Below are 18,830 nucleotides of genomic sequence, written 5' to 3'. Positions count from 1 at the left end.
CCCTGGCTGCACCAGCACCAAAGATGCTTCTACTTAACACTGAGCAAAGGGTCTGAAAACTTATCACCAGGAGCCGAATACTTCTCACCAGGGGCTGAATACTCATCACAAGGAGCCGAATAAATATCACCAGGAGCCAAATACTTATGATCAGGGCCGAAAACTTATCACCAGGGGCTGAATACTCATCACCAGGGGCCGATAAATCAGTTTTTCTTGGTTAATAAATTAGCAAAAAATTTTACATTTCTGTTTTTTTCCTGTCAGGATGGGGGGCACAGGGGACATTACTGTGATTTTTTTGATCTCACCAATTGACTATAATGAAACATGAAAGAGTGAAACATGTAAAGGAGTCTGAATACTTTCCGTACCCCCTGTATGTGAACGTTTCTGCATGAGACAAAGAAATAAGAGACCTATATCTTTTCATGTCAGTGAACAGAACCATTTATTAGTTTTTATGAGTTTTATTCAGTGCATTAAAAATACAGCCCTGAGCATCTTTAATTTTGTGTTCAGCTTTTCATAAGTGTAATTGGGTGCTTGGTGCAACGTTTTAGCCAGTTTCTGTGAGACCCATCTATATAGTGAGGCGCTTCTAGGCCTCTCGCCATTTCTGTCGCCTTTTGTTTAGTGATAACTAACCCACGCCCAGTCTTCCGGAAACTACCGAAGTGCAAGGCGCCATTCTATTCATCGTTCCGAAAATAGCCGATTTTCTGTTTAAGCTCCACCCACTTATCCGGGAATTAACGAAGCATGAGCTCTTACTTTCCTGAATATTCCGGAAACAATCTATATTATGCTTAGGCCCCGCCCCGTTCTCCGGGAATTAACGAAGAGCGGACGCCTCAGGTTAACCAACGTTCCGGAAAGAGTCGATAGGCATTGTTTAAGCCCCGCCCAGTTTCCCGAATGTTACCGAAGAGTGGCGTGTCAGTCATTCTCTGGTTCCGGAAATAGCCGATGCTCTGCCCAAGCTCCGCCCTTTCTTCCGGAAACAGTCGAAGCAGTTGTTAAGTGTGGAGGAGCAGCTGCCTCGTTTTCCTGTCCGGGTCGGGTGCCGCGCGGCTAGGAGCAGCAGCAGGAGGAGACGGGCGGACGTCACCACCAGCACCACACAGGCCGCGGCTCGGTGCAGGGGCTCATCATGTCGGACTTCGACGAGTTCGAGCGGCAGCTGAATGAGAACAAGCAAGGTGAGAGCGGGCGCGGGGAGTGCGGCCTAGTGGCGCCGCCATGGTGCGGGCGGGTGGCGGGAGCGCGCGCCGCTTTGTCCTCCCGGGGCGGCGGCTGCGTTGAGTGGCGGATATGGCGGCGGTAGGTGACCCTGTACCAGTGTCTCCCCCGGGGCCTCGCGGTGTGGCGCCGCTTCCCGCTCCGCCTGTGCGGCCTACTGCTGCGCCGCGGCCTCCGGGGGGAGGAGCCAGGCCTTGTTCACACACTGCGCTTGAGTCTTTATGCGTTTTTATCCAGCAATTGCCACGTGTATGTTTCAAGCTGTGAAAGTATTAAATGGACCCTCCAAAAAATGTGTCCGATGCGTTATAAAGCGGGGTTATTATTATGTATGTGATGGCCTCATAGACAATGTATGCAGGCTGCACCTATAACTCTGCTCATATGTGCCCAGAAGTATAAGGTCCTGAGGTCACAGTTAAAGGGGTTGTCTTTGTGCACGTTTTATCATACTCAGTCTAGGGCTTTACAATGTGATGGCTATAAGGATAAGTTGTGAGTGGCTCCATCTCTGGGATAGTGGCAGCCCCTCAGAACTGCAGCTCAGCTCCTATGCAAGTCAATAGGAACTGCTGATCATCACAGGGGCTCTGAGCATAGGCCATCAGTATGGGGGTTGTAAAAATATATATCAGCATGTTTATGAAGCAATCTGCAGATCAGACTTGGGGGAGGTCTACCTACTCCTTGTATGATGTAGCAGCATCGGGGGGGGGTTGTTATGGGGTCAGCTAAGTCTTTTTATTAGAGGGCAGGTAGATGTGGTCCTCATCCCCCCCCCACACCTCAGTTCAGTGATCTCTGACCCAGGACAATGATCTCAGCGGGAGGTGACCTCTGCAGGTGTTACCATTGTGACACTGTACAATACACACTTCATACGGGAGAGTCCATTTTTCGAGGAAATCTACTGTGGATAAACCAGGGACACTTACTTGTAGATCTCAACACAGACTGTTAAAGGGACCCTGCCATAAGAAATTGACCTATTTAAACACAACCATGATGTAGTCAGGCAGCTAAACACCTTCCAGATCGTGTTTATTTCCTGATCCACTGTCGTGGCACCATCCAGAAAATCAACTTTAAAGTTAGATGGTTGTGTAAATTCAAGGAGATGGAGACTCCGAATGACCTCTATGGTCCTGGTCCCATAGACATCACTAACCAGATCCCGAGACGTCCAGTCCAAGATGCCAGGGAAGATGTTCATAGGCAGGAGAGATTGTATCCAGTGATAAACTTTCCACCTTCTTGACTTTATGCAACCAATTTACATCTCACTTCAAAGCTGAGTTTTTTTTTTTTGGATGATGGAAGCGTGCAGGGCTACGAAAGAAACCTGATCAGTTTATTAGGTCAATTTTTAATGACAGGTTTCCTTTAAATTTAATATCAGTTATCCTTGACTTCCTTCCTTCTAAAATCGGCTTTTAAAATTTTGCAAATGAGCCTGAAGGGCTACCGTGGTCCCTTTGTGATCTGGCATAATATAATGTTACACTGTTACAAGTGCTGAGAGGATGAAGAGACAGTCTAACAGCCTCTTAATCCGGTTCACCAAGCAGGATCTTGGGATCATTAGCATTCTCTTAAAAGTTGATTTTGGAAGAAAAGGATAACAAATTTAAGACAACCAGTCACGATGATGGCTGGATCTTACAGGAAGTGTCCTTGGTTTATCATGATGGGTTTTGATGGTAATTTCCTTGAAAGGGGTTGAATAAGAAAGGTTACCAGGGTAAGAACAATTGGGTCACTCGTACTGTGCTTCTGTACACTGTCTGGAAAGAGCCCCGGGTCATGTGACCAACCCCTGTCCCATAATCCACGACTCCTACAGGCAGAAAGGGAAAGTTTTCCAAGGTAAGTACAATATGGGTGGTCCTTATAGGATGTTCTACTTGCCCAGGTAAACTTTCTTAATCATGATCCATCCCTAGATGGTGTATAGATGATATGTGGCTGACACTGGGATTCAGCGATCCTGAGAATATGGGTATATACTGTACTTTCCCATGATATAGAGCGCTGGTGTGTATGCCTCACCTGTGCCCGTATTAAGGGATGGCATACTGAGGACCTGGACGTAATTTTAGGGGACCCCATTGCTTTATCCTTATTTTCAGGAGAGTCAATCATTCCATAATATGAGGCCAAATACAGGGAACAAAGACTGGGAACAAACAGCCACATATAGACTGTGCAGGAGAAGTAAAGCAGTTAAGACAAATTGGGCAATGTCTGGTCCGAATGGGCCAAACCTGAACAGAAACTTCTGCTGCGCTCATTTCTAGTTATGAGGCGTAAATAAGATTTTCTGTGTTTGGTGCTTTCAACCAAAAAAAATAGATCAAAACTTTCTTATCAACTTAACTCCCCTGCAAATTGAGTCATTATTCCTACATTCAGCCTCCATAGAATGTTTGTCAAGACAAAGTGTGTGTAAAATATATATATCAGTTTGACATCATCCAAGCAGGATTAGACATTCACAAGATTGTTTTCCACTGCAGAAACTTTGTTTTTCCCAGTACATGATTGGAACAGTTTTGGCCATACAAAAACAATGGTAGATATGGTTACACAGATCCCAAGGGACAATACCTATGTGTTGGTAGCAGCAGGAGCGCACTCTTGCACTGGTGTGTGTGATCTCTTCACTGATCACAGCACAGCTCCTCTGCTCTGAGTCACTGCTGAAGCGGCTTCTGTTTGAGTATTACAGCTTGAAGCGGGAGGGGCTTTGCAGCAGTCCAATGAAAAGATCTGCCAAATCGGCGCTAAAATCCAGGAATATAAATGGATTTTTCAGTCCTGATGCTACTAACACATCAGAGGTCTGGTTACACCGTTCTCCCAAAAACTGGCGACAGCTTTGTGTGGTCAAAACCGTGGACTGTTTCACATGATGGAATCGAACTAGTGTACTGACCCGTTCACTCATGTTCCACCAGTCTTATACCTCGTGAGTTATGTGGATTGTCTCATTTTGAAATGTAAATTGTAACTTTTTTTACAAATTCTTTTGTCCACCACAGAACGAGACAAGGAGAACCGTCATCGGAAGCGCAGTCACAGCCGCTCTAGAAGTCGTGACCGGAAGAGGCGAAGCCGTAGCAGAGATAGGAGAGCCAGAGAACAGCGCAGTGGGTCAAGAGACAGGCGGAGGCGCAGGTGAGTTTCTTTTTTAAGAACGTCTATCTGCTTCTTAGCTGGGGTTGAAGCACAAGCAGGACACACACTATACTGCTGCTTGTATCATACCTCTGGTTGCAGGTGGTGGTCTTAATCTTAGGACCCCCAAATCCGCAGCCCTAAAATGTGAAATATTTCCTAACATAAGCCGATGTATTTTATTCATCATTATACTTTCTTGTGTTCTAGCCGTTCTCCAAGACATGAGAAGAAAAAGAAGGTCCGTAAATACTGGGACGTCCCCCCTCCCGGCTTTGAACACATCACCCCTATACAGTATAAAGCCATGCAAGGTACCCGCATCTATAGAGAAGAGTAATAATAATGTGTCCATTTTAGTTGTTTCCCTAAAATTGATGTGCTTTCCCCCTTCGTTTTCATAGCTGCTGGTCAGATTCCCGCTACAGCGTTACTTCCAACCATGACCCCCGACGGACTCGCTGTTACTCCAACGCCAGTGCCTGTAGTGGGAAGTCAGATGACGAGACAGGCCCGTCGTCTTTACGTTGGAAATATTCCCTTTGGAATTACTGAGGTACTACGGTTTCTTCTATTCAGCTTCCGTTTTCTGCCTCTCTCTTCCATGGTCCCTCCGTGTGTTGGGTTCAGGAGCGCTGAGTGTTACTTCTGCCTTGTACTGACGTATGAGGCATCTTCTTATTTTTTTCTTTTCCTTTCTCTCACTTTTTTTTTTTTTTTTTTGTTTTGGGAATCGGATGTTCCTCAAACCATTTTTTATTACAAATTGTCCACCAGTGAAGCAATTCATTGGTGTTATGCTAAATTTATCACTTGATGCTGAAAGGGCCAGTTCATGTTTTGTTATTGCACCTTGGTAAAAGTTGCTGTTTTTGTTAAAAAACCAGAAGCAACAGTGTATAAAACGAAGCAGACACCTCCCTTTCTGTCCTGTATAAGAGGATGCAGATGGATCCCTATTCGGGATGCTACTATCAGTTGGCCATTCCGGTACATAATGCTTTTGCAGCTGAGATCTATCTATTTACCAAGGTGCAAACGCATGGTGTGAACTTGCCCTTAGAAGACGCAAATAAGGTGTTCTGGAGTACACCCATTGCAGGTAGGTCTAAAAACGCGTTCTCTGAAGTCCACTTGCTCCTTGTATTTCCTTGCAAGGCAACAAATTTTTCTCCCAAGTATTTTTGGGGTCTCAGTATTTACTTTTTTTACTTCTGGAAATGGTAACAGTTTTAGACAAAGGAAAGAAGTCCCACTGGCCCCAGCGAACTGTATGTATTGCCTCTTTTTTTCAAAGTTTGACCAAATTACACTGCGGTTAGTTTGGTGTTTACAGCAATTGGTCATTTGGTCTATGTAAACTTTTTATTTTTAGCAAACTTTGAATAAAAACCCTTTCCATTTGAAAAAAAACCAGATCAAAAAGTTGTTTCCATTTCTTTTTAAAGTGAAAAATTGTGGGGCTGAAATCCCTTCGTAGCAAAATAAGTTTGCTACCATCATGAAAGGCAAGTAGGACATTCTAGATCTTACAACTGCTCTCTGCTATTACTGGTAGCGGTTACATCAAGCTCTTTTGTTTTTTCCCCATCACAGGAAGCGATGATGGACTTCTTCAACGCCCAGATGCGCCTCGGCGGCTTGACGCAGGCACCAGGGAATCCAGTCCTCGCTGTCCAGATCAACCAAGATAAAAATTTTGCCTTCTTAGAGGTTGGTGTTTAGGAGTTGTGTTTTTTTTTGTTTTTTTTTTTTTATGGGGGGGGGGGGCACAAAGTTGTTGACTGGGGAATATGAATATCAAATTGGTGGTCACCTAACACCCAGGACCACTGCACGTCAGCAGGTGATACAGAGAATGGAAGAGTCGCTGCAGTGACACACTCTGACCACTACACACAGGGTGGAGCTGTGGGCTTTCTGTTCCACTTTCTATGTATCAGCTGCTGGCAATAGCTGAACTTTTTGAGGACATATTCAATGAATAAGTCTTTGCCACTAACTTAATATCAAACTTTACATAAATCTGAAAAAACACGGATGATAAATAAATGCAGATAAAGTGACAGTAACTAATGGAGGGTCTGTTTAAAAAAAAAAAAAAAAAAAACTTTCAGTATCTTTTTGAAGAACCAGTTTTTTTCTTAATTACACTTAAGCTGCATTCACACAGCCATAGGGTGGCAAATGTAAGGCCACATGTGCACGGGGTGGGGGGGGAGATAGGACATGTCTTATCTTTCTGTTACAGGCCTTGCACCGCTTTGGAGAGGGGAGGGGGTCACCCGGGTAGCCGTGCATTTAGTGTGAATGTAGCTTTTTCACTTTCATTACGATCTAAAGCGTCTGTATCGTGTATCATAGTTGCCGTCTAATTTTTATCTATCTATTACTTTATCTAAAAAAAATAAATATAAAAATTTACACTATCGTTCCCCAATGACTTAAGTTTTAAATAACTTGGTCATCCGTTATGAATCATTTTTTTAATGGGGAAATAAAGTACTGCAAGAAACTAAAGAATAACTGATGACATAAAAAATTTACATAGATTTTTTTTTTTAAACTGTTTTATTGAGAAGTTAAAAAAAAATACATATCCATACATAATATACATGGTCAGGGCAAACAGTATGTGTAATCATTCCAAAATAGTTATACAGTAGCATTGGGGTTACACATGGAAACTTCATTTTTAAAGCAAAAACTAGACTGACAGTGTGAACTGAGCCTTGGAGCGAAAAGCTTCTTTCTCTTGGGTCCCCTTTGCGATGCCCTTGTGATGGCTTTATTTCCCAGTCTGAACACATCCCCAGCATCATAGACCCGGACACGACTATTTCCCTGTTCTGGAAACATGATTACAATATGGTTGTAGTTCTGTAGGGAGACAGGGACTTCTAGAATCCATTATACTGGGATACTGGGACTCTGGCAGTGTTCAGACTGGAAAATCCAGCTGTTGTGGGGTTTACATTGAACAGAATTAAAAGTTTTCATTGCCTTCTCTTACGCTCTTTCTTTCTATAATGCATGGAATTCACTAAAGACAAACGTTCAGGTGACTCAGTAGACAAATTATAGAAGTTCCAAAAAGGAGGAAGGGTGAGCAGTGCAACCAGGTGTCCACCCAGCAGCCAAGAGATCACTCGCTAGACCCTACAGAGGCAAAACCTTCTAAAATGCAGAATAAGTTATAAAATGTGCAGGTATAGTTTAATCTTTGCACAAATTATGACTCTTGCAAAGTTGTTGACATTACATTTTTTTGTAATGTGGGGGGGGGGGCTGGATATTACGTAATTTACCAATATACATCTAGTAATAGTCCTGCTAGTCCGCAGATGGAGGGTCATGTGATCTCTTAACTGTCCATGAACTATCCCTGCCAAGACCTTAATTTTAATATTCATGAATTCTATCATAAGGTCCTGACAGGGCAATTGTTTATGGACAGATATAAATCACATGACCCTCCATCTGTGGCCATTTTATGTACAGGAATGTCTGACTGAGGAGGTAAAAGACAGGAGGCTTCACTTTACATATCAAGAAAGTGGAGCAGAACTTGTAATAAAAATGCATTGGTAACTTACTGAATATCCTGCCTCCCAAAAGCATGAGGTAAAGTGGCCAAGCCCTTTAACTAGCTTTAAAAGATTTTATGCACATACGTGCCTCATGAGAGAGGCTCACGTTTCCAATATTGATCTTTCTAAAATCAACTTTTAAAGTTATTCTAAGCAAGAAAACCTCTGGGGGTGTTACTAGCGCACCTCCGTGCTGTAGCTTTGCAGGAGCACTTTCCCTCCCACTGTGTGAGATTTGTGCTGAGGGAGTGGGTGAGACTGTAAAGCTGCAGCATGGAGCTGCCCTGGTAATGCCCCCAGAGCTCTTCAGGCTCAGTAGCCTAAAGTTAAAAGATGACTTTGAAAGGAAGGAGGCCATGGATAAACCTGTAAGAACAATCTATTATCTATGGCTTGATCTTGACGTGTGATCATTTTACGATTAGACTCCTGTTTGGGCTCCTGTGTATGACTCTTGAGGCAGGGAGAATCCTTAAATCTTATATATATATATTTTTTTTTGGGATGGGACAAGAAGCAGCTTAATAATTTGCCCCTTAATGTTTCCAGTTCCGTTCTGTTGATGAGACGACACAAGCGATGGCTTTCGATGGAATCATTTTTCAAGGCCAGTCACTGAAGATCCGTCGTCCACACGATTACCAACCTTTACCAGGCATGTCCGAAAACCCGTCTGTTTATGTTCCCGGTAAGCCTTAAATCTATTATATTGGAGGTTCTTTTCTACTCTCCCATATTATCATATTAGATCATATTATCCAGGAGTTATGTAACTTTCTGGCCTAAATCCTTATGTACGGTCCCCTTTTAAAGTTATCACCTGCCTGTTCTCACACAGTCCATGTACAGTCACATCACAAGTATTAGGTGAAGCTTGTGGTCGTGTACTTGTCCTATGCAACAATCTCCAGGTCAGGAGGTGGCAGGCCTACGTGACTCCTCTCTACCCTTCTCTTCACACTTTCATAGATCACACATGGAAACTTTCTAGATCCCCTTCTACATCTGTATGTATCAGGAGAGCACAAACCCCTCCTTTTCATTAAGTGGTTGGCTGATTTCAGCACAAGGGAATAGGGGAGGGTAACACTTGCCCCCCCTGTGGATATTTTGTAGAATCTGAAAGGTTCCAGTCAATGCAATGTAATCCGTCCTGTGTAAAAGCCAAAGTTCACTACTATTTCTCATTCACCTGCAAGCGAATGTATAATAACGCTGTATCTTATCCCAGATATATTAAGTGTTTGTTTTTTCTTCTTCCTCTTCTTTCTCTCCCCCTTTTCCTCTCGCTCTCTCGCCATCTTGCTCTCTAGGAGTGGTATCCACAGTCGTCCCAGACTCTGCGCACAAACTCTTCATCGGAGGTTTACCCAACTACCTGAACGACGACCAGGTAACTACTACATACATGCAGTCATATATATGATTAGTAAACCTTCTTCACCCAAGTCCTGTGGGACTGCTGGGTGCCGGTGCAATTAGTGAATGGTGTGCAACGGGTCCCGTCTGCTGCAGAAGGACTGCTGGGCGCCGGTCCTATTATAGTGACTGGTGTGCACGCTCGGCCAGTGCTCTATCACCGTATTCTGTTTGCAGGATGTTTTAGGTGAAGCCAAAGAGCGGCTTCTAAGTTGTAATATGTTTTTGTTTAACCCAACAGGTTAAGGAACTGCTCACATCGTTCGGTCCATTAAAAGCTTTTAATTTGGTTAAAGACAGTGCTACCGGCCTATCAAAGGGATACGCTTTTTGTGAATATGTGGATATCAATGTCACCGATCAGGTGTGTAATGTAGGGATGTGCATACTGGAGAAATAGAATATCTGTCTTGTAATTATTTTATTGAATTTATCAGGGTCAAATATTTTGAAACAATTTTTTTTCCCCTCCTTAATTTGGCTTTAATGCATGCCCTGTTATGCCAAGGTTGCACCAGTCGACTAATTCTAAGACCCGGAGTGCTTCCTTATAGGACGTATTGTCCTCCAGCTTATAGATGGACAGCAGATACCCAAGTGTGGTTCACAAGCCCAGTGGTTGAAACACATGGCTGCTTTCTTCCAAAACAGCACCACACCTGAACTAAATGGAGCTTGGGTGCAGTACCAAGTACGACCCATGGTCAGTTGTGGAGCTGTATTAATCCAAAAACAGCTGTTTTTCAACAATCTCTGTATTATCTGTACAGGGGTTTGTAACCTTTGACTACTAGCCAACACTTGAACACTTGTGGCTATTTATAAACCTCACATAAAACCTCATCTGTCTTTAGTAAGCTCCTAGCACTGGCTGATCATCCAGGCAGCTGTCCCTCCCCTCCCTGATAGTTACATGAACAACACGGATAAACGCGCCTATGTTCTGAACTTCTGACGTCTTCACATTAGATCATCCGGGGAGTTCTGGAATCTGCACCTTTAAAATCTATAAAGAAAAAGCATATGGGGTGTTATGTCTTCTAGTCACTGAAGCCTCTCTAATCCATCTTGCACCTTTGCAGGCAATCGCCGGACTGAACGGGATGCAGCTGGGAGACAAGAAACTTCTTGTGCAAAGAGCAAGTGTCGGTGCAAAGAACGCCACCCTGGTAAGATGTTACTGCACTCTCTGTGTTATACGGCCACTATGTGCATGTGAAAAGCAACATAAAGGATTTACTAGTGACACGCATTAAGGTCTTGAAGGTGGAAACTCCTGTATATTTTTTCCTGTAGTTCAAGCTCTCTATGGACATGCCTTTACTATGAATCCAATGTTGTTCTCTGTGGTGTAAGGCCAGTCAAGGACAAGAGCATTATAATGCGCTCTTTAACCTAGTCCACAACCGAACATCTAGTCTATTTTGTGACCTGAGTTTTCGTGCCTGATGTTCCATAATGGTCATCCCTCGCCAAGACATTAGGCTTTTCCACTACCTTCTACTGTGGAATACAAACCCCCTGAGCTTGTGTGACCTAGTACTATGCAGTGGAAGAGGGGCTTTAAAAGGATTGAGGCAAACTTGATTATTCAAACCCGCCCCCCGCCTCCCTTTCTTCCCACATACATGCACTAGTCACAAGAATTGGGTGTCTTGTTCTCGGTAATTTATGGAGTGGCAGGTCACATATGTCTTGCTGCTCTATTTAATACTATGGCTACATTTGAAATTGAGGAGAATACTGCTCGGCTGTCTCAGGCAGTATTATAGATGGTGTTAGACTGACCTCACCTTGGGCTTCAATTAGCCAATATATAGCTGCTCACCTCACAATGCTTGGTACTGTGCTACACCTTTTTTTTCTTAATGTGTCAGGTCCTCTTTAAAATAAGTTACAAACACACACATTAGAAATCAAACCTGTTACTTATTACCATGTTCCAAAATGCCCGCTCTATCAAAATTATAAAAAACTGTTATTCTTGACGGCGAAGCCCATAATGGAAAATTGTAATAAATCAGAAAAAACCATGTGCTATACCAAAATGCAAATTTTATTGATACATAGAAAAACACACCAAAAAAAGAGAAATAAAAACATTTAAAAAGGAACACAGTCCTCTATACATAACCAGAGGGAGGGTAGGGTATATGATAAATACCCAAAAAGACCAACCTCCCTATACAGCCCCCAGCCCTTAAACCTGTCCAGCAAATCAGTACAACAAGTGACAAGCCAAATAAGTATATGCCAAAAGTTCCAATGGAATGTTCTGCCCTGCGGAGACAGGGGAGCCAATATAACAAAAGGTAAAGTATGTACAATGATAATTACCAATAGGCGCTGGGCTGGCAGGAAAAAAGGGGGGGAATGGGGGCTGGAAGAGGCCCCACGCGTATCGCCACACCTAGTGGCTTCCTCAGGGGATAATGGAAAATTGCACCCAAATGTTTGAAACCTTTACACCTTTTTAAATCTCATAAAAAAAATTGTTATTAAAAGGATCAAAAAGCCCATTGTATGGTGTTTGGTGATCATGCACATTCACTCTAATCAACAGGTACCAATATCTGGCTGGTCCTTTGATAAAATGTCACCTCACGACTAAATGACATGTGTTTTTATTTTCAGAGCACAATAAATCAGACTCCGGTCACACTCCAAGTACCCGGACTCATGAGCTCCCAAGTGCAGATGGGCGGCCACCCAACAGAAGTCCTGTGCTTGATGAACATGGTTTTGCCGGAAGAGCTACTGGATGATGACGAATACGAGGAGATTGTGGAGGATGTGAGGGATGAGTGCAGCAAATACGGCATAGTCAAATCTATTGAGATCCCCCGGCCTGTGGATGGAGTGGAGGTACCCGGATGCGGCAAGGTATGTCCTGACATTAATGTTACATTTGTAGTGTTAAGGATTGATGCCGCCTTCTCGCACACAAACCCAATTCAAACACAACAGCGAATAGTTTCTGTGTTCAGACCTAAACGCTTGCGATGGTGAACGAGCGCCACTTTGTAAGCTATTCAAAACATGTGCTTGTTCCCGATTCTGCCTTGGTCTAGGTCTAAACACTTATTTGATCTAAATTTATTGCGCTCATGTTGCTCCGGTAGTTGTAACACAATAGTACGTTAGTGTTTTGTAGTATCTTTGTGATGGTAGCAATAAAGCATTTCACTTCTGTGATGATAAAGCCGCAGGTTTTGAAGGCAGAAATTGCTGGAGCAGTTAATCTTGTGTCGGCTCTGCCCGCGGCTAGCAGCTGCTGCTGTATCATGAGTCGGCAGTGATAAATGGTTTCATCTGACCCATATTCCTTAAATTAACAAATGGAGTTTTTGCTGAATCATCAATTCTATGAAAACTCTGCACATGTTCTTCCCGGTGTATGTAAATGTATGAGCACAGAAATGTTTTTTAAGAACTGAGAAATCCGATCTACAACATTAATGCGACTCTTCCTTTTGCAGATATTCGTTGAATTCACATCAGTGTTTGACTGTCAGAAAGCCATGCAAGGACTCACAGGCCGCAAGTTTGCGAACAGGGTGGTGGTGACCAAGTACTGCGATCCGGACGGTTACCATCGTCGTGATTTCTGGTAGATGTGTAGCGGCTGTAGGAGATTCAGATAAAAATAAAATCTTGAGGTTTCAAAGAAAACTCAGGACGACTTTGTATCTCTCCCCCTCTATTCATGTTTTTCCAGGACTGTTTCTGATTAATGATCCCCCTCTTCCCCCTCCCCAATGCCCCCCCACCGCTCCCCTATTTACTTTCTCGCTCAGGCCTCTGTGACCTCTCCCCTTTTACAACACATTGACATGTAATCTTTGTCCGGTTCCATAGTTAATGCAAAAATAAACCCTGGAAAGTCGCCTTTTTTTCTTGAACTGTTGGACCATGGGAAGTGTTGATGGTTTAAACTGTAGTAATTGTCTTATCCTGAATTTTTTTTTTTTTTTTGTGGCAGTTTCTTATTTACAAAAGAAAAAAATTAAAACATTTTGTTGTATTTTACTTTTATCCATTTATTGTACATGGCGTGTGGTCATTGAGCGGCGTTTTTTTTGGGGGGGTATTTTGTAAAGGAATATACAGGTTTAAAAAAAATACACATTTGTGGTGTTAGATCTACGGTATATACCAGCTGTGATCTACGGTATATACTAGCTGCTTAAGGATGAAATATTGTGACCTGGGCTTCTCCCCTTTAAAAAGGACATTTACCACCAGGATGAAGAACTGTATGCAAATGAGCCAGAGGGGCTCCAGGCTCCATAGGTGTTAGAGCCTGGAGCCCCTCTGGCTCATTTGCATACAGTTCTTCATCCTGGTGGTAGATGCCCTTTAAGGCCCATGCTGTTGTATTTCTGCAAACATTTTGTAACTTTTCCATAATGAACTAATTTGTGCTGCAACTTTAAGAACCAGCAGCGGAAAATAAAATTTGAACCTTTGACCCAATTGGAAAAAAATCTGCATAATAAGTTCAGTCGCTTTCACCAGAATAGGTGCATACACACTGCTGTGAGGTGCAAGAAATGGAGCAGGCGTGTTGGGAGTACAATGGATTTTTTGTACTAAGGAAATAGATGGGGTAGAGGCAAAACCCAATGTTTCCAATAAATTACTGCTATGAAATGTAACTATTTCTAGGGTTCTGTGTTTCCTTTTTAAGGAAATATTAAATTTGATCACAGGCTCTGATAGGATAGTAGGTTCAAACACCCCAGGGGAACTTAAGGAAATTTAACATGACAGGTTGCCTCCAAATGCCTGGATTATTAACCCCTTAATGATGCTTGACATTATAGTATGTCATGCGGGTGAATGGAGAGGGCTCACGGGCTGAGTCCTCTCCATAGTCTAAGTGTCTGTTGCATATTGCAGCAAACACCTGCTGGTAACAACTGCGATCGGTGCTAGCACCTTGGTGAAGATCGCTCCCTGTGGTGTCATTGTTGGGCGACAAACTGTTGCCATAACAGCCTCGGGTCTTCAGAAGACCCGAGGCTGTCTGGTTTTAACCTATTCATTACAATGTGCGAATTTGTACGGTGCCACGGTGAATGTAGCCTAATACCTGCCACTAAAGTACTTGACAATTTCAAAACTCAGTCGGTTTATATTTCTTATTCCCAAACAATCTTCCCAGATCTGACCTGTGGCTTTCTATATTTTTAGTATTCAGCTCATCTCCTCCTATAGGAAAGTTTCCTTCAGATCGTGCAGTGTCCTCTATGGCATTACTGAATATTTTATGGGATATTGGAAGGACACGCTCAGCTGAAAATATCTTTATTAAAGTGGGTTTTGTCACACAAAAGAAAGAGAAAACCAGAAAGTCCCAGAATCCTAATGTGTGGTAGAGAATTAGATGGTTGTAGAGAATTGGGTTCCTTTGGTTTTGGTGCTGGAACGTAAACTCTAGGGTGCACATCATATATTGGTCGGATACCGTATTTTCCGGACTATAAGGCGCACTTAAAAGCATTGGATTTCCGTGGAAATCCAAAGTGCGCCTTATAGTCCGGTGCGCCCTATGTATGGCGCTGGGCACAGGGCAGCGGACCATACTTACATAGGTCCCCGCTACCGGAGATCTCCAGCGGGAGATCTGCTGTCTCCGGTAGCGGGGACCTATGTAAGTATGGTCCGCTGCCCTCCTCCACCTCCCCCTCACCTTCTCCGCTCACCTTTCCCGCGTTCCCCGTCGCGTCTCGGCGTCGCCACGTCCCGTCGCCGCGTCACGTCGGGTCTCCGCCACGCCCCCGAACCTCCGCCACGCCCCCGGCCGCCGGACCCCGCGCCTTATAGTCCGATGCGCCTTATATGTAATTATTACATATATAAGGCGCATCGGACTAATGCGCCTTATAGTCCGGTGCGCCCTATAGGGCAGAAAATACGGTACATAGTCACATGGCTCAACTTCAAAGGGCTGGACTAGTCACCGGCACCCTAGGAGCACGAACCTACACAAACCTACAGCACAAAATACCTCCCCAGAATCCATTACATTGTGCAACCCTAGTTCTATAGTATCCAAACCTTGGTACCAGTTTGATTTCTTTCTTGAACAGTTCAGTACTGGGTTTCTGTACATTTTCAGTACTAAATGTCTTGTCCTGTTGTACAGGTGTCAAACTATCCAAACCAGAGATGGATCTTCTCTATCACTACATTATATTTTGTTTTTTTAAACCTTTAATATAATTAAATTGAATTATGTATAAAACACAAGAAATTTCTAACCTTAAACACTTGGTTTTTCCTGATCGCATGTGTTTCTTTGGAAACCTATGCGATTGGGCTGAGCCCCACCCCCAGATGTTTGCATTGCTTTTCTAAATTTCTGTTACTGGCATTTTCCTTATATAAGCCCAACCTGTCTATGTAGCTGCTTATAGCACATTGCATCTGTCGGCTCCCTCCTTCACCATGATGCCTAAAGCTGATAGGCTTGGGGGTGGAACGTCTGAACATGGAAAACGTTCATGTTAAAGAGGCACAGACAGAGATAGCCACAGTTAAATTTACAGTCGGGGTGATTCTCCTCTTTTAAAATGACAACAGAACTGTGCACCTTGGTGTCACAATTCAGAAGATATAGCTGTGTATTTGGGGCTTAGTTTCAGGATAGGTCTTATTAGATGTAAATTACTACATACCCAATATAGACTTTACATACATAAATACTTACTACGAATGTATACTTTGGGTGTCCAGCAGAGGAAGCTAGAACCTTAGTCTGAATGTCATCAGATCTTGCTTCCCTTAAGCCAACAATCCTGTATTGTAATCATGTTTTCAGTACAGAAGGCGGCGTATCCCAGTGTTATTAATACGTCTTCAGCTGGAACAGACTTCAAACAGCTGAACATTCTCAACTTGGAAACACCGTTCATATTCAGGAGGAAAGTCTACCCTTTAACATTGAATAAGGATCATATTTCTAGGTGTCACGGACAGAGAGAGCCATAGTTAAATGGGTTTTCCCCCACATAAGAAAATTCTCACACCTCAATTCCCTAGTGATGCTAACATAATAAAGATCATTTTAACCCCTTACTTTACAATGTTACTCAGTGTTATTGCTGTTTTAGCTCTTATCACTCTCTAGGCTGCTCAGTGCAAAATCCCAGGGTGTGGGTGGGGCCTCACTAAGCAGATACATTATCACCCATCTAGTTCTGTGGGGGTGACAATGAGGTTAGATTATCAGGATACAGGTGTTTATGTACTTTCATCTGGCTTCTGACATTGTACTAGGACACTAACACATAGAAAGAGATGAGACAGATCAGAGATGAGATGCCTATTATACTGAGGCTGACAGACTTACATTGTTACACTATGAGTCCTGCTACATCTCACATATCACCCAGGATCACTCATCTCCTTGTAGTTTGAAGCTTCTCTCTGCTCACTAGTGATGTGTGCTGGCTCCCCTCATTGAGCCGATGGCTCACTTAACCCTGCCCCTAAACGGCTCACCTTGCCCCCTTTAACCCAATACAATCGGGTTAAAAGTAGAGTGGTGTGGGATGATTGACCGACCTGCGGCTCCATATTATACATGTAATAGGGGCCGTTCAGGAGTCAGAAGAGCCGGCTCTTATTAATGAGCGGAGCCTAATGATTCCGCTCTCTAAGAAGAGCCGTAACTCCCATTACTAATGCTCACGATGTGCTGACAGGAAGTGATCAGTCTGAGCTCCATGCAGGGGGCGTGGCTACAGGCTCAGAGCAAAAAGACACAAATCCCAGCTCCACGCTGTCACACAGAAATCAAAGATGGCCACCACCAGACCCTAAGTCAGAAGAAGTTACTGGGTCATTTCTAGGGGCAACTGAAATTGTGTACACCAGGACTAATAGAGACAGGTTGGACTTATATCTGTGAAAATGCTGTAATTTTCGTAATAACAGTGAATTAGAGAGTGTTATTTTGTTATCCTGAGTACATATAAGAACCTTGTCTTTGTGGGAACACCCCTTCAAATCTACAGTCAGTGATTCTTCTCTTTAAAATGACAACAGAACTGTGCTTCTTGGTGTCACCATTCAGAAGATATAGATAGTATGCCAATGTCTAGTAAGCGAGGACATTTGATAGAGAAAAGTAGAGGTCAGGTCCCAGGTAACTAATTTCTGGACCTGTGCTTAGAGGACCTGTTTGAGAAGGGGTTGAAAGGTCCTCTTAAATGGAATTAAATGGGATCATCACTGCTATCATCTGATGGGGAACACAACTCATATTAGAGATCTACACTCACTGGCCACTTTATTAGGTACACCTGTCCAACTGCTCGTTAACACTTAATTTCCAATCAGCCAATCACATGGCGGCAACTCAGTGCATTTAGGCATGTAGACATGGTCAAGACAATCTCCTGCAGTTCAAACCGAGCATCAGTATGGGGAAGAAAGGTGATTTGTGGCCTTTGAACGTGGCATGGTTGTTGGTGCCAGAAGGGCTGGTCTGAGTATTTCAGAAACTGCTGATCTACTGGGATTTTCACGCACAACCATCTCTAGGATTTACAGAGAATGATCCGAAAAAGAAAAAACATCCAGTGAGCGGCAGTTCTGTGGGCGGAAATGCCTTGTTGATACCAGAGGTCAGAGGAGAATGGGCAGACTGGTTCGAGCTGATAGAAAGGCAACAGTGACTCAAATCACCACCCGTTACAACCAAGGTAGGCAGAAGAGCATCTCTGAACGCACAGTACGTCAAACTTTGAGGCAGATGGGCTACAGCAGCAGAAGACCACACCGGGTGCCACTCCTTTCAGCTAAGAACAGGAAACTGAGGCTACAATTTGCACAAGCTCATCGAAATTGGACAGTAGAAGATTGGAAAAACGTTGCCTGGTCTGATGAGTCTCGATTTCTGCTGCGACATTTGGATGGTAGGGTCAGAATTTGGCGTCAACAACATGAAAGCATGGATCCATCCTGCCTTGTATCAACGGTTCAGGCTGGTGGTGGTGGTGTCATGGTGTGGGGAATATTTTCTTGGCACTCTTTGGGCCCTTTGGTACCAATTGAGTATCAATTGAGAGGAAGCTTATTGCGAAACGTGTCGGGGCTGGCTGGTGTGGTGTCCTATTTACTGGTATGATTTATCCCATTGTTTTCTATGTATGAATTCTGTTGTTATTAATATAATACAATTAAATTTAGAGTGATTAGGTCTGTTCTGTTGGAATATGCTTTGTACCATATTTATACTTTGGGTTAATTAGTGATATGGATTATAACACACACCTTTTTAATTTTGTTGGCTTTCTTTGCCAATGGCTACATTTTAATCATGTTTTGTGAACTAAATAAAGATTTAAAGTTGAATTATGCTTTTTGGTGTAATTTTTTTTTTTCTGACTT

General features: G+C 43.3%; 1 protein-coding gene across 2 annotated transcripts; it reads left to right on the top strand.

Annotated features, from left to right (window-relative positions):
- The first annotated feature begins 982 nt into the window (after positions 1-982).
- Positions 983-13,463, top strand: U2AF2 (U2 small nuclear RNA auxiliary factor 2). 2 transcript variants are annotated; one of them, XM_072155457.1, is made up of 11 exons: positions 983-1,202; positions 4,284-4,419; positions 4,630-4,733; positions 4,824-4,975; positions 6,016-6,132; positions 8,559-8,697; positions 9,326-9,402; positions 9,670-9,792; positions 10,511-10,597; positions 12,063-12,311; positions 12,908-13,463. In XM_072155457.1, the coding sequence occupies exons 1-11, from the start codon at positions 1,154-1,156 to the stop codon at positions 13,040-13,042; spliced, it is 1,368 nt and encodes a 455-aa protein (XP_072011558.1). In that variant the 5' UTR covers positions 983-1,153; the 3' UTR covers positions 13,043-13,463. The 2 variants fall into 2 exon arrangements, with proteins under 2 accessions (XP_072011558.1, XP_072011557.1); XM_072155456.1 differs by having other exon boundaries at positions 984-1,202; positions 9,323-9,402.
- The last annotated feature ends 5,367 nt before the right edge of the window (positions 13,464-18,830 follow it).

This window comes from Engystomops pustulosus, chromosome 6 (assembly GCF_040894005.1).
Source record: "Engystomops pustulosus chromosome 6, aEngPut4.maternal, whole genome shotgun sequence".
NCBI classification, from domain to species: Eukaryota; Metazoa; Chordata; class Amphibia; order Anura; family Leptodactylidae; genus Engystomops; species Engystomops pustulosus.
The sequence above is the reverse complement of the archived record's forward strand: the minus strand, read 5'-3'. Positions and strand labels throughout refer to the sequence as shown.

Coding starts and splice junctions, on each gene's coding strand:
- U2AF2 (XM_072155456.1), top strand. CDS start 1,154: ATGTCGGACTTCGACGAGTTCGAGCGGCAGCTGAATGAGAACAAGCAA. Junction 1,203..4,283: donor GCTGAATGAGAACAAGCAAG/GTGAGAGCGGGC, acceptor TGTCCACCACAG/AACGAGACAAGGAGAACCGT. Junction 4,734..4,823: donor ACAGTATAAAGCCATGCAAG/GTACCCGCATCT, acceptor TCGTTTTCATAG/CTGCTGGTCAGATTCCCGCT.